At 40.8% G+C, this 14,331-nt stretch overlaps 1 protein-coding gene across 4 annotated transcripts in view; it reads right to left on the bottom strand.

The window, feature by feature from the left end:
* dock4b (dedicator of cytokinesis 4b) overlaps window positions 1-14,331 on the bottom strand; it is a 142,553-nt gene that overhangs the window by 74,261 nt on the left and 53,961 nt on the right. For all 4 annotated transcript variants that reach the window (XM_005915623.3, XM_005915626.3, XM_005915624.3 and 1 more), the window contains exons 9-12: window positions 8,128-8,209; window positions 7,887-7,947; window positions 7,643-7,775; window positions 5,528-5,616 (exon numbers count right to left, since the gene is read on the bottom strand). In XM_005915623.3, coding sequence (XP_005915685.1) covers window positions 5,528-5,616; window positions 7,643-7,775; window positions 7,887-7,947; window positions 8,128-8,209 — 365 coding nt within the window. The remainder of the gene's footprint in view (window positions 1-5,527; window positions 5,617-7,642; window positions 7,776-7,886; window positions 7,948-8,127; window positions 8,210-14,331) is intronic.

Here is a 14,331-nt window from a genome sequence, read left to right as displayed (position 1 = left end):
ATATATATATACACACACACACACACATATATATATATACACACACACACATATCGTTAGCTTCATAGCATAAGTGCCTAAGTCATTTTTTGGTCAAATTGAGATTTTTGCCTAACTTTACTCCCCTACCACTGCTGCATCATCCTGTCCGTCACAAAAAAAACACAAAAAACTTATATATATATATATATATATATAATCTATCTACCTATCTATCTATCTATCTATCTATCTATGTATCCCAATCTGTATTAACTTGCTCTAGTGTTAGCGTTGTGCAGTAAGTTCATTTTACTTAATGCATGGAAATTCCTGACAGCATGTTATTGCAACTGCACAGCCTCATTCATGATCTTACTTACAACATAGTTATGGATACACTCTGTGTTTATACACCACTTTCCATTATATCATTACTTATTGTTAATCTCTGGCTTTCTTCCACAGTGTATCTTTTGTCCTGTCGCCCTCCCCTCATTCACAATGGTCCTGCAGATGGCTGCCCCTGCGGCCATTTGAGGGACCGGTATTCTTCCTATTAAAAGGGAGTTTTTCCTTCCCGCTGTCACCAAGTGGTCACTCATCAGTGGCTGTCTGATTGTTGGGGTTTTCTCTATATTATTGTAGTGTCTATGAGGCAACTGTTTTTGCAATTTGGCACTATATAAATAAAACCAGTTTGGTTTGAGAGGTCCGTATGCATAAACACACTACCCCAGAAAAAGATTCTTTATAGCTAGTATATAGCTAGCTATTTTAGTTCCCATATTGTTACCATGGTGATCTAGCCAGGTTGAAAGAGAGTGCCCTTCGTGACTTTGAATGCGCTGGCTTTAGGCTGTAAACCTTCCTGACCCATCAATCTCACTGCATAATACATTACTTGGTCTTCTGGTCAAAATAATTCAAAAATAATACAGTCCATCAATAGTGTGTTCATTGGGGCACAATGGCTTAGTCAGAAATGAAAAGGAGAGTCCTCTTTAGTTCAGGGGAGACCTTTTTTTTATCTTTTTCTTTTTTATACCCTAATCTGCCAAATCTGATTCAGTCTTGGGCTCATATAAACGAACACACACACAGTCAGGCTTTAAAGGCTATTGCGGGGCCAAATTAGGCAAACCGAGCCAAATTACTATTCCTGAATGGTACACGTTGCTGAGTATAACAAAATCACTCTCAACCTTTGCTGCCCTCAGCCCACCGGACCTGCCTCTTCACAAAAAATTAAAAAAATAAATAAATAAATATAAAAAAAGCTGCAAAAACAAAAACAGTTGAGTCGTCGCAGCCTCTTCTGTCACTGCCTACGCTCGCAGTGTGGAGGTGGGAGCTGAATTATCTACCTGACCTGACTCACACAGAGCCAGATTCTTATGAAATCCCTCTTACAGGTTACTGGGTACACGCAAACAAAATCTTTGTTCATCAGTACCCTCTCTTGTCTTTTGAATTCAATTACCCAAAAAGCACGGCCGACCCTGAAACACACAGGTAAAAAAAATACTCATTAGGCTCTAGGAGAACAAAATAAGTCTCCAAGTCTTCCCGTCTCTCTTCCACTTTACTGCAGAAAACAGCCTGGTGTTCTTCTTATTTTTCGAGGCAGTGTATTCATCTTCCCCCTTGCTAATTGGCTGCTAATAAGAGACTTCTGGCATACTGCCAGTTCAGTTTTAAAGGAGAAAAACACAGTGAGACACAAATCATGATCCAAACACACACACACACACACACACACACACACACACACACACACACACACACACACACATGGAATCGTGCACAAATATATAAACATGCACACAAATCCACATTATGTGCATCTCACTCTGCAGCACACTTGTTTTAATTGCCCTCCTGACACTAAGTGTAATAAACTGTAGTTCTTAAAGGGGATCTATTATGCTCATTTTCAACGCCGTGTTTTTACTGTCGTGCTTTCTAGAACAGTGGCTTCGCATGATCCTTACACCTTAACTTACACAAGGTTCATCCTCAGTTCATCCACTGTCAGAAAAGAAGCTGTTTTCTATCCTCTGCCTTTAATGAATCCTTCTTTTGATTGGTTGCCCCACATAAACAAAATGATTTTTACAGTATTAAAGGGATACCTTGTAAATTTTGCCTCAGACAGTCAGAAATATTATAATTCAGATCAGTACATTAACATATTTTTGTATCTACAAAAAGGAAACTGACCCTCGCAAGACTTTATCAAAGGTGTGAGCATCACAGCAGATGCCTTTGTGTCAAAGTAGCTGAAGATAAAACACAGAAAAACATGGAGGTGATTTTCCTGGCCTGGGATTTTATTAGAGACACAGCTAAGCGTTTTGCATAAATTTAAAAAGTTTAAATTTGTTCAGTAGCCTATTGAACGGCAGAAATTAGGTTTTCTTTTCGGAAGTAAGTAAAAGGGAAAAAAACAGCTGCCAACAGCGCTGTAACAACCGTAGACTTGTGCGTAACAAGCAAGCGAATAATGAAGAAAACAGATTTTTAGACGGGAAACTGTTCTTGAAGTATACAGAGAGAGAGAGAGAGAGAGAGAGAGAGAGCTGTGCATGAAGTGTGATTTTATCATGGTGGAAGCAAAACAGCAAAAGTAAGAGGGAATTCATGACGATGTTTATGTGAAGCTTAGTTTGGATCTTCTTTTGCTTTTTCTTTTCGGTCAATATTGTTTGGAGAGCGATCAAACTAACAGCTCTAGAATGAGAGCAGGTACACGGATTCTGCACAAAGACGTAAACACAAAGCGCGGACCCACCGAAACATCAGAATCTGCGAGCTGTCGGCTTTCAGCCCCGACCGTGTCCGTTCCGTCGGGTGAGAAAGGCCACATCTCACTGATTCTGATCAGTCGGCGGGTCCGCGCTTTGTGTTTACGTCTTTGTGCAGAATCCGTGTACCTGCTCTCATTTACTGTTTTAGCTGTTTGGTGGTTGTTGAAACTGAGATTTGGGCAAAATAAATTGATATTAAAAAAATCGATTCAGGATTTTAATGAATCGATATCACGTTATCCAAGCCAGAATCGATTTTAACTGAAATAGATTATCAAAACCCACCTCTAATTACTATTACTTTAAACAATGAGCATGTTTGATATGGGCATTCATTAATGTAGCAGTATATATTTGACAGAAAATATTGAAAAGAACAACGGGTTCATGATAAATACAGCATGACATTCCATAGCTCGTGTATGGTTGCTTTTACAGGGACACACTAAGAAGATGAAACATTCCCTCCAGTTTTCACATTTGTTGACGCAGCCTGGCACGCAACTCTGTTCTGTTATCTATTCTGCAATGTCGCTCCGCGGCAGAATAATTGCCTTCTGGGAGGAATTGACTTTTTAGATGAGGATATGCCCCAGTGAAATCTGTTGTGAGTGATGCTCTGTATAATTCTTTGAATGTAGAAGGAGCCCAGAAAGAAAGAAATCACTGCAACTGGACTGCTTCCTGGAATATGTTGTGTTACATTCAAAGTTGTTGCTCCACACATTAATATACTAAGTATACACTCGCTGGCTACTTTATTAGGTATATCTTTTTAACTGCTGTTAAAACCTGTCACCAGAGCATTAGTCTTAAAGGCAGGTGTGTGAGTGAAAGACATGCAATTACAGAGATAGTAGTTAAAAAGAGCACCATCTAAGCAAAGTAAATTAATAAATGACACTTAATATCCAGAGCTCATTATCTTTAATACTTAAATTATTACCTCTATGTTGTGATTAAAGGGTTTTTTTCCCTCTTCTGTTTCATAAGATCAATGTCACAGTGAGTTAAGTGGCAGAAATGTAATTTTGGAACAAACAGACTTTAATTATGCATGCCAGCATTAAAAAAAAAAAGAAAAAACCCTGCAGCCCTCCTCTAATACCCTTTGAAAGAAAAAACACTGAGGCTAATCAGCCGCACAGCTCCATCAGTGTCTTCATCTGACAGCAATTCAACAGCTAATACTCAAGCGTTTGTGATAAACTTTGCACTGCAGCCAAAACAGGGGACTGAACTCTAAAATCATTCACTTGCACGTGCTTGTGTGAGTGCGTCTGTGTGCTTTGCATATTGCTGTCAAAAGAAAGCCTCGAGCAAACACTTACATGACGGATATGTTTTGAGAGAACCCTGCAAAGTCAGGCAACACGCTGTCTTCTGCCAGTAACAATGTGTTTACCAATGAGTGCGAATAATTGCCTCTGATTACAGAAAAAAGCAAAAGGTAAAGATGAAAATGTCACATTTATCCAGCAGGCATCAAGAAGCTTGTGCCGCATCTGCAGTGATAACTGCCAAAAGGTTGTGGAAGTTGAACAGCAACAATACAGAACATTATCAGTGCGCATAATCTGTTATTAAATCTGATCTCTGTGCGTGGCTGGGAGTTATCTATGATAATATGACCAGTCAGGAGAAGCAGGAGTAGTGAGTAGAAAATAAAAGCTGTTATAGAGATCAATATGAGATTAGAAAACCAAAGTAAGTAGCTAAAAGAATGAAATGCTTGCTCAATATTCATATTTTTGTACTAAGAGAAATTAAACAGTACTCATTTTAGAGGGACAACTTTTGTTGTTGGTGTTAAAAAATAAAAAAAATTAAATAAAAACACGGCTCGGATCATGCAGAAGGTGTTAAGTGATTTCGTGTCACAGCATCCTCTTCCCGCCTGTACGGGATTATTCTCACCTCGAGCAATTATTGGTTCTCTGAGGGCAGGTGGAATGGGGTGCTGACTCAGCAGATCGGATCTCGTTTCCATATTTCCATATATAACATATAAGCAGGCGTTAGGAGATGGAAACACGCATAGTGTTTATTTTCACTGAGAAAGTAGCGGCCTCCTGGAGCTTCTCGGCTACATAACGGAAACTTGTGATGAGCAGTCCGTGACTGCCAAGAGCTGTTTGTACACGCTGATGCAAGCAGCTGCAAATTAGCCAGCTCTGTTTAATTTGTGCTTATGCCCTCTTGCTTCACAGTTTGCACCCCTTTTCACGCTCCCCTCACTGTAATCAATCAACAAGTTTCTTCTTCAAGCAAAATGTAACTAGCACCTTAATGACTGCATCAGTATTAATCTAGAGTCCACCAAAGTATTGATCGCATTGCAGAGCGATCATGTTTTTGAAAGACTCAACATTCTCATTTTCCACCAACTTGTTGCTATGGGAGACCACTGATTCTGCTGATCAGCATGATGAAATTTGAGCTATTAATACAAACTATCTGAATACATAGATTCCCTGCAGACACAGAAATGTAAGGACTAATCCACTCCCACAGAAAAGAACTTAACTCCCACATGATAGCTACTGAGAATGACCGGAAACTGAGTAATACATGGCAAGATGTGCAACTGTGCTGCTCATTTTGTCATCGGAACATGATGAACTTCACATGCAGTGCTGAACCCCTCCCACCCCCGTTGTCTGATGGCTTAAACCACCTACATGATTGTGTAGGTGTGAGAAATTAAAAGCAATGAGTTAAGCAAATGGGGTTCTCACCAGTGTTGGATCCAGACAAGTTGTACCTAGAATTGGCCTTTTTGATGATGTTCTCATGGATCTGGGACCATTCGCTCTCAGTGTTACACCTGGGACACACACACAAAAAGAAAATTACTGCAGATTTGCACAAATGCTCCAGACAGAGTCCGGTAAATATCCTTGAAAGTGAGTCGGGATTGATGGTGCTTAGGCCGAGCAAAACCAAAACTGCTGAATCCTACATTTCATATAACAAGAAGCATTTTTTGCATTAATTCTTCATTTGTGAAAAAGGCACACCTCTCTTTGAAACTCCATGAACCCACTCTGTAGAAAAAGCTTGCTGTTGGAAATTGATAGCATCATCACTGCTCTTCCCATCCAAGCCACAATGTTTGAAGTAACAAGTGCTTTTACCCTTGAAAAGCAGCTGAGTTTCTGTTACGCTGCCCAACCACTTTCTTGAAATTCACTGTATATGTGACATGTGACCAAAAGCTGCTTTTTGTTGAGTGTATTTAACACTTAACGGTGGCATGACAGAAAAAAAAAAATCAGCTTTTCAATGACGTCTTTTCTGGACTCAACTCACAAAACAATTAGGTCACAACCTTCATGCTAGTCCAACTAAAACCTGTTGTTGCCTCAGGTGTGAAGAAAGTGGCTGCATGTTCTTGTGAGCAAAGTACATTTGGCCAGTTACTCTGATGCTGCTATAATTTAGGTCAAACTACTGTGTCAACAGATGCCTTTTCATCCCTGAGAGAATCACATAGACTTGACTGCAGTCATCTAAAGTGTAAAAGGAAAGGTGCATAATTTTGTTGGTCTAGATTAATATTCGTGTACTCAGACTACTACTTACCTAAAAGATTACTTGAATACGTTTCCCTTTTGCATTTATGTCCCATATTACATAATATTTTTAAAAAATATTTTTTCTTAAATCCAAAATTATATGAATACTCTCAAGCACAGTCATAGTTAAATAAAATAAGACATATATGCAATCTAAACTCAGACGTAAAAAAATGAATCTTTACTCTGTCTTCTTGGAAGGCTTTATGGGTTTTTGTTCTCACGTGTTTTAAGTGTGCACTTTCAATCCGAAAGTTGAACCTTGAAATAAATCCGGTCTAGTGCGCCCCATGCCCCTCCTTTAGTCTCACCCTTGTTCACCTGTATGTAAAACATGTCGGCTGCAGTCAGCCTTCATTAACCCCTATCATGTAAACATGCTATTAAACTAAGTTAACAGTTCATCTGAATATTTTAATACAACTTCTGGGGGCTTCAGCCTTGTTGATAAGGTGCTTTGATAAAGGACTCCCACTCGCTTTTTCCCATTAAAGCTTTTAATGCCTTACATTAGCTTAATAAATTACCCTTAAACACCACAGCTGGAGCTTCAGTGTTGCTGATTTTTAAAAGGCTGAATGGCAACTTTGAGACTTCCATGTTGTTCATCTGCTATAGATTGATTTTCAGCCCTGCCCCTCTTTATTTTGTCCTGCACTTGTTCAGTTTCCATGAATTTTTTGAGGACACTGTGCATATCATGCAAAACCTTCAACTAATAGCTTTTAGGTAATCAACTTTTTGGAGCAAAAATACCTTTTTATGCTTTTCAAATTGTGTCATCTTTAGAATTTTTTGATTTAATTAAAGAAATGGGAGGAATTTTGTGTTCCTTTTTTTACTTTTTAAAGTAACAGTGAATAACAATCTAATTTAAAATTGGTTCTTTGCTAAATTTGTCTTCTATGCGTGGACAATACACTGATTCATCACTTGAATCAAGTGTTTGTTTGTTTTGGGGTTTTTTTAATGCCTGAATGATTCACAGGTAAGTATTATGTAGATTAACATACAAAAAAAACTTGGTGGTGTCTGTGCAATGCATCCATTTAGTCTATACATGTAGCTTGCTAACCAGTCTTGTGAGCAGTAAGTGAGAAATTAGCACTCCATCCTCACCTGCATATGTGATCACTTCTGCTTTCCAAAAACAAAAAAGTTTTGGAAAGAAAATGAATAAGGAAACGACACATCATGCTGAACAAAACTTTAGCACTGGTTCAGTGTTTAGAAGAAAGAAGAATTCCTAAATAATAGTTCTTTACAGTCACTTACGCATAAACCTTTAGCAGGTGGTCATCCTTAGAGTCAGCAGTAAGTAGATCGGCAATGCTGACAACAGCACAGCCAAACGGCCGCCTGTACTGTACGTTGCACTGGTTCTTCTTCTCTCCTGCTCCCATCCTCCCTGCACAGACACACAAAGGTATCCACGGTAAGAACAGTATGAAAATGAAAGAGATTTTTAAGAATGTGAGTAGTACTCAGGAGAATAAAGAAGAAATATCACTACTCCTACCTATTCTTATGATGTGCACAACGATGTAGACATCTTTTCGTAGATCACTGCTTCCCAAATCCTGACAAACGATGCAGGAAAACATATTTAAGCGTCCGATCCAATTACTGTGAACAAGCTGAAGAGCACTGACACTGCTTTTATTTTTCAGCATAACAGTGCATGAGTTAAGTTAGCTTTAAATAGCCTTAAATTGCTCCTAGTAAATCTTTTTTAACAAAATTCCGTGTTAACTACTCACCACAAATAGCGTGCATTGTCTTTCTGTCTTCTCTGGTGACTTGGGCAGCCCGCTCTTATTCAGCCTTACAAAGAACCTTTCACTGTACAAGTAAGTGGACAGACAGAGACAGGGAACACACACAGAGATAAATGTGGTCAGGAGTGATGGCTGAGTGTCACAGTAAACAACAGTATCCAAGTTTTTGCTAACAGAATAAAGATTAGACACTATGTCAAAAAATGTCAAGTGCAGAACAGTGGGCACTGGAGAAATCACTTCAAAGTTCAAACTTCACACTGAAGCTGCGTGAAACAGAATATGAGGCGGGAAAAGGGAAAAGAAAAACAGGCAGAAAGGGTTCAGAGCCAGAGGGATAGAGGTTTAGGAGAAAGATGCTGAAGAAAATCCCCAAAACAGAATGCCTGTAAAATATCTAACAAGAACATTCACATGTGGCTGAATGAAAGTGCTTTGCTGCATATTATGGATTATCTCTGACACATTTAAAGACAGTTACTAGGCTTTCATCAAAAAAATCATAACTCAATCATAACTGCCAGACTAGATGGCATAAAACTTCTGGCTGTCACAGGGCTGTGCTGAGGACCAAGAGAGAAAAAGAAAACTTGTGAAAAACACTGTATATAGAATTTATACTATTTCAGGTTATAAAGCTCCTGCAATGCCCTTATCTCTTATGTGCATTTGTGGTGAGGAGCTCAGTCTTTTTTACAGGGCTCAGAGTAGAGACCCATTGAAAGGAGCCAGTTGATGTGGTTGGGACGCCTGAGCAGAATGCCTCCTATGTGCCTTATAGGTGAGGAGTCCAGGTCATGGCCCAGGATATGTTGGCGAGACAACACCTCTAAGTGTGCTTGGGAGAGGGCAGCTCTGCTAGTCTGCTCCCATAACCTGATAGATAGATGGATGATGTTAAAATCTGGCATATAGCCAAGAACTAAGAGGTTAAAAAAAAGTGAAATTTGAAGGTCACTACGACCTTTCACGGAATTCTCATCACTGCCAAGTCTTGGGAACACCCACAGGGAATTCCGTTACATCTGGCCACAAACTCAAACTCAAGAACCAACTTTTTTGCGGTCAAATGTTTCTTGGTGACCTTATGTCTGTCTATGGACATTTATACGCCATTGATGATTAAATCAAACTTTCCCAACATCTAATCATTTCAACTTTTAATCAGAGCGAACCCTTGGGCCAAAGCTGAAGAAATCCCCTCAAGGAATTCGTGAGATATCTCTCACAGTGGAACACGAACTCTGCATAACCAAAAAATTGCCTCATAATCTGGAATGAACCGTCTCCGAGTCTTGCCTCAAATGCCCCTCACGCCCATTTCTGTTCAGGCGGGAAATTAAGTGAATGTCACGCAAAAAGACAGAAAGGACAGACACTGATCGCCTTTTCATTCTCTTTGTACTTTGTCCTTTATATCTCGTATACACTGTGTAAAAGAGGCAGCGGAGGCATCCTACTGGGCCCCTCTCATCCTGGCAGGCGAGCTGAGGGCTAATCCAGTTAGGTGACTTTCACAGTCCTCTGATAAGCAGAGAGAAAACCTTGTAATGCACCCACGCCTGACAATGAGCCAAGTCATTGGCACGGCTAGCAGAGCACGCTACAGTAGGCTCATTCAAACGAGAGCAGAACACGCCACAAAAGATCACATATAGCTTGACCGCAGTGCATACAAATACGATCGATTGGGATGTTTTGTAACTGTCAGAGGTATTAAAAGCTCCTGCTACAAGCTCAAAATTGTTTGGGCTCTGCAGTGATGTAAATAAGAGGCAGCTTCTCTTACTGTAATTCTGTGTTTTGTATATGTAGGGCAGTGGGTGCTCTTGTTTGAGTTAATTAGGCTTCTGATTATTAATTATACAAATGCTTATGATTTTTTATAAATGTATTCCTTCAGTAAAGTTTTCCTTTTCTCAGCCATACTGGAAGGAACCAGTTGAGGCCCAATTTGATTTGAATGCAGTTGTTCCTCATTAGCTGCCCTCTGTAACTTTCCAGGCCATTTATCCGGCCATATGGAGACAGATTCCTATGCATTAGACATGAGACTTTGCGCCCGCTTTTCCTAATTAGTGCTCTATTGTTGAAACCCCAAATGCCAATTAACAGCCACTCCTGCAAACACAGACTCAAACAAGGTCTCCCTTCTTTTCAACACCCTTCCCTCGCCACCAGCTCACAGCCTCGCAGCTGCAGCGTGTTGATCGCCCGAGCCAAGGGGACCAACATCCCCCAGTGGGACCTTATCTCCCTCTATCACCACTCACATTAACATAACGTAAATGGCCGATTTCCCTCCCTTCTGGGCTCTTGCTGTTCCCCCTCCTAATATCGATGATGGCATTAGGAGCTGTGCGCTCTTCCAATGAGCGGACGGCTGGAAGGGGAGGGGGGTGTTCCAACTGAGGTGTTAACTGCTAAATAAATGAACTGTCACCACCTTGTAAGTTGGTACTAAATAAATAAATACATCAAAATATACGTCTTAAAAGCCCGACAACAAAGCAGAAGAGGAAAGCTTAGACCTTAAGTAATCTAAACACTGAATAGCAAGTGGCGCTGAGAAATCATGAAAGGGCACATTGAAAACACTCAAGAGCAAATAATATTATTGCGATTTTTAGCATTTTGTGACGTGCCAGAATGACATAAATTGTGATTTATTGCGGATTATACTTTGTCAGTATAGGTTTTATCCAAAAGGATAAACCTATCTCACTTGATCATACCAGCACTGTCCTTAAACCCTGCCATAAATGTTGCCATAAGACAGAGTCAGTCTGATATCAGTCTGCGATTAAATGAGGTCAACTTGGCAGTTGCATGCAGTCTGTTTCAGGCAATTAATTGTTGCAGCAAATAACTGTGAGAAATCTAAAAATCACATATCTGTTGCTTTTACATTACATTTGCACTCAACAACATCCTGTTCTATAGGAATATAACCAGAGTACAACCAGCCAGCTGAGTCAAGTCCCCTCACGCTCATCCACAAAGAATCATTCAGACTGATGGCAACATGTTGGCGATCTGTCATTTCTAAATTAGAGAGGAATCTCTCTGAGAGCGATTGCAATCAGTCCAGGTCCAGATGACTGCTTACAGAAAGGCTGCCTCCGATCAGCTGACCTTTGCAACTGCTTTGTAATCAAAAGTGGTTGTAAGTGTGCAACATCCTCAAGCTCTGGGCAACCATTTAATCACCACAAGTTACAACTGGCCCTATTTTTTTTACTGTGACTGAGCCACCAGCTTGCTCTGAATTAGGGGGTAGCTTTGTCAAGCTAAGTGTGTCCAGTGTCGGATGTTTTCAGCTGAGCTGATTTAATAAAAGTTTGTTCTGCTAACATTGTCTCAGGCCGGGAACAACATCGGAGATCTCTGTCCAGAAGAGCGCAGTCCTAGGAACAGCTAAGATACTGCGCAGGACCCTCAAGCTCCCAGGCCTCTGGTAGAGGACCCGAGCTTGAATATATATATATATATATATTTGGACAGTCTCGGTCGTTGTGTCCTTGGGCAAGACACTTCACCCGTTGGCTACTGGTGGTGGTCAGAGGGCCCGGTGGCGCCAGTGTTCGGCAGCCTCGCCTCTGTCAGTGCACCCCAGGGTGGCTGTGGCTACAATGTAGCTTGCCATCACCAGTGTGTGAATGTGTGTGTGAATGGGTGGATGACTGGATGTGTAAAGCGCTTTGGGGTCCTTAGGGACTAGAAAAGCGCTATATAAATACAGGCCATTTACCATTTATATAAGTAAAATTCAACTTCTGAGGAGCAAAATATGAGCGTATAAGACGGTTTGTGATGTGCGATCTTTGTGTCGAACAGCATCAGAACTACAGCATGGCCCGTGAGCGCAGTACAGTACAACGCAGTGTGTGTGTGTGTATGTGTGTGTCCTTCTGGAAAGCCTGACAAGGAGTCTGTACTGAACACAAAGAAGCTGCCATGGTGCACAGGGGATGATGGTGTTGGCGTGGTATTGAGACAACGGGTCAGACCCCCCCATCTGGTCTCGCGTGCGTGCACACACACACGCACACACAAACCACCAGCACAGAGGGAAGCAGCAAAATGGCTCTCTGCCAGCCAGATTGTGTAAATGAGTGCGTCTCTGTTTATGCATGTGACCAGACAGTGAGAGACACGTTGGCGAGCTGCCACTGCGAGATTTTCCTAAAAGACAACTGATGCAAGCAAATGCACTTGCAGACGTAGAAAATTAGAAGCATAAAGGCACTGTGGTTGAAGCCTCTGACTGCCTTTATCCCTCAAAATTGCAAGAAAACCCAAATTGTTGATTTAGGCAACAACATAAGTGGTTATGAGAAAAATATAGCTTTGTCTGTGTCCTCTCTTGCTGGATTGAGTTTGGATAAATTCACATTTCATTTGTGATGCATCATGAATTCCGAAGCTGCTGTTAAGTATATAATTTCAGCATTACTGAAGTGGACTTTACTCTACTCCAGAAAATGGATTTTTAATCCACTTCAAATATATATTTAAGCTTAGCGAGTGTAATTACTCATGCTCAGCTAAGGCCCTCAATCTTTCAAAGAAGCAAGAAGATTGAAAGAAAAGAGGGAAAAAATGATGACATAAAAAGAGTGACAGTTTAAAAGAAAGAACAAAAGGGCTTCAAGTGGAACATGATACGATGGCGCTGAAGACTAATTACCCACTTCACGACAAAAAAGTACCCACTTTCACTCTGAAAAAACCCTTAATTATTACTAAGCCATATATTTTACAGGGACACTAAAATTTTAAGAAATACAAGCGGTAGTAAAGTAAAATTAATTGAAAGCTATATTTTACTTAGATACAGATTTTAAGCTGGACCCTTCCTGAACCAACCCTCACATTTATCCAGGCCCAGGACCAGCACTAGGAATACGCTACCTTGTGAAACCCTGAGGGGGAATCGAACCAGGGATCTTTCACATGTAAGCTTAACATGTTAACCAGTACCAAAGCTTATATTTTGCAATAGTGAATTTTGATGTCTAGCAACCTGGAAAGAGGAGAACAAGAATGTGTTCTTCTATATTCATTTGAGGAACATTTCTTGGTAGTAATGGTCCTTATGCTTTCAGTGAGTAACATGTCTGGACTGCAGGCAGCCCACTTTAGCACACATAGACATTTACCTCCTGTTGTAATACACAAGTGCAGAACGTGTCTTAGCCTTATCTTACTGAAATAAGCAAAGGTTTACCCCTGAAAAACATGCCAACTGGAGCATATACACTGCTCCAAAACATGTACGTGTTTTTCAGCATTAATGTGTCCTTCACAGATGCACGCGTTACTTTATTAAATCCCCCCTCATTTCGCTAAAGTTGTTGACTTTAAAAGTGTGTGCTGATAACAAACCACATGATATTACAGCTGTTTAGCCCACTGGTCAGACCACAGCACAGGTTTTCACTTTTCCTTTGAGACAAGCCCACAGAAGGTGGTCAGTTTCATGGGTCTTGTTTATTTATTTTTTTATTTTGACTCGCTTTTGTGGATGCAGTGACAAACTGTGTTCACTGACAATGGTCTGTATTTGTATAGCGCTTTACTTGGTCCTAAGGACCCCAAAGCGCTTTACACTATACACAATCAACCACCCATTCACACACTGGTGATGGCAAGCTACATTGTAGCCACAGCCACCCTGGGGTGCACTGACAGAGGCGAGGCTGCCGGACACTGGCGCCACCGGGCCTTCTGACCACCACCAGTAGGCAAAGGGTGAAGTGTCTTGCACGAGGACACAACGACCAAGACTGTCGGAGTCGGGGCTCGAACCGGCCCAAGACAAATGCCCAACTCTTGAGCCACGATCGCCCCAATGGCTCTTCCCAATCTGATACTGGGTTTTGGCCTTGTCCCTTGCACACCGATTTCTCTGGATACTCTCTGGATACTGAACTGATGCAAGCTTGGTTTGTCCTTACCCAGTTATTATGAATCAAAGTTTCAGCCAGTATTTTTTTTTTAAGAATTTAATTTGTCGTTTTGTTGCTCCAGTCCACAACTTAGAAACTAGTTGAAAATGTGTATTCTCTATACAAACACAATAACATCTTTCAGTTCAAAATTTCAATGGTTTACTCAGCATCCCAGCCTGTGACAGACTGATGACCTGTCCAGGGTGTACCACGCGCTGTAACTCTATGACAG

This window comes from Haplochromis burtoni, unplaced genomic scaffold, assembly GCF_018398535.1.
Source record: "Haplochromis burtoni strain Fernald_Lab_line unplaced genomic scaffold, NCSU_Asbu1 Contig_14, whole genome shotgun sequence".
In the NCBI taxonomy this organism is placed as follows: Eukaryota; Metazoa; Chordata; class Actinopteri; order Cichliformes; family Cichlidae; genus Haplochromis; species Haplochromis burtoni.
Note: the sequence above shows the minus strand (reverse complement) of the source record. Positions and strands in the feature narration are given on the sequence as shown.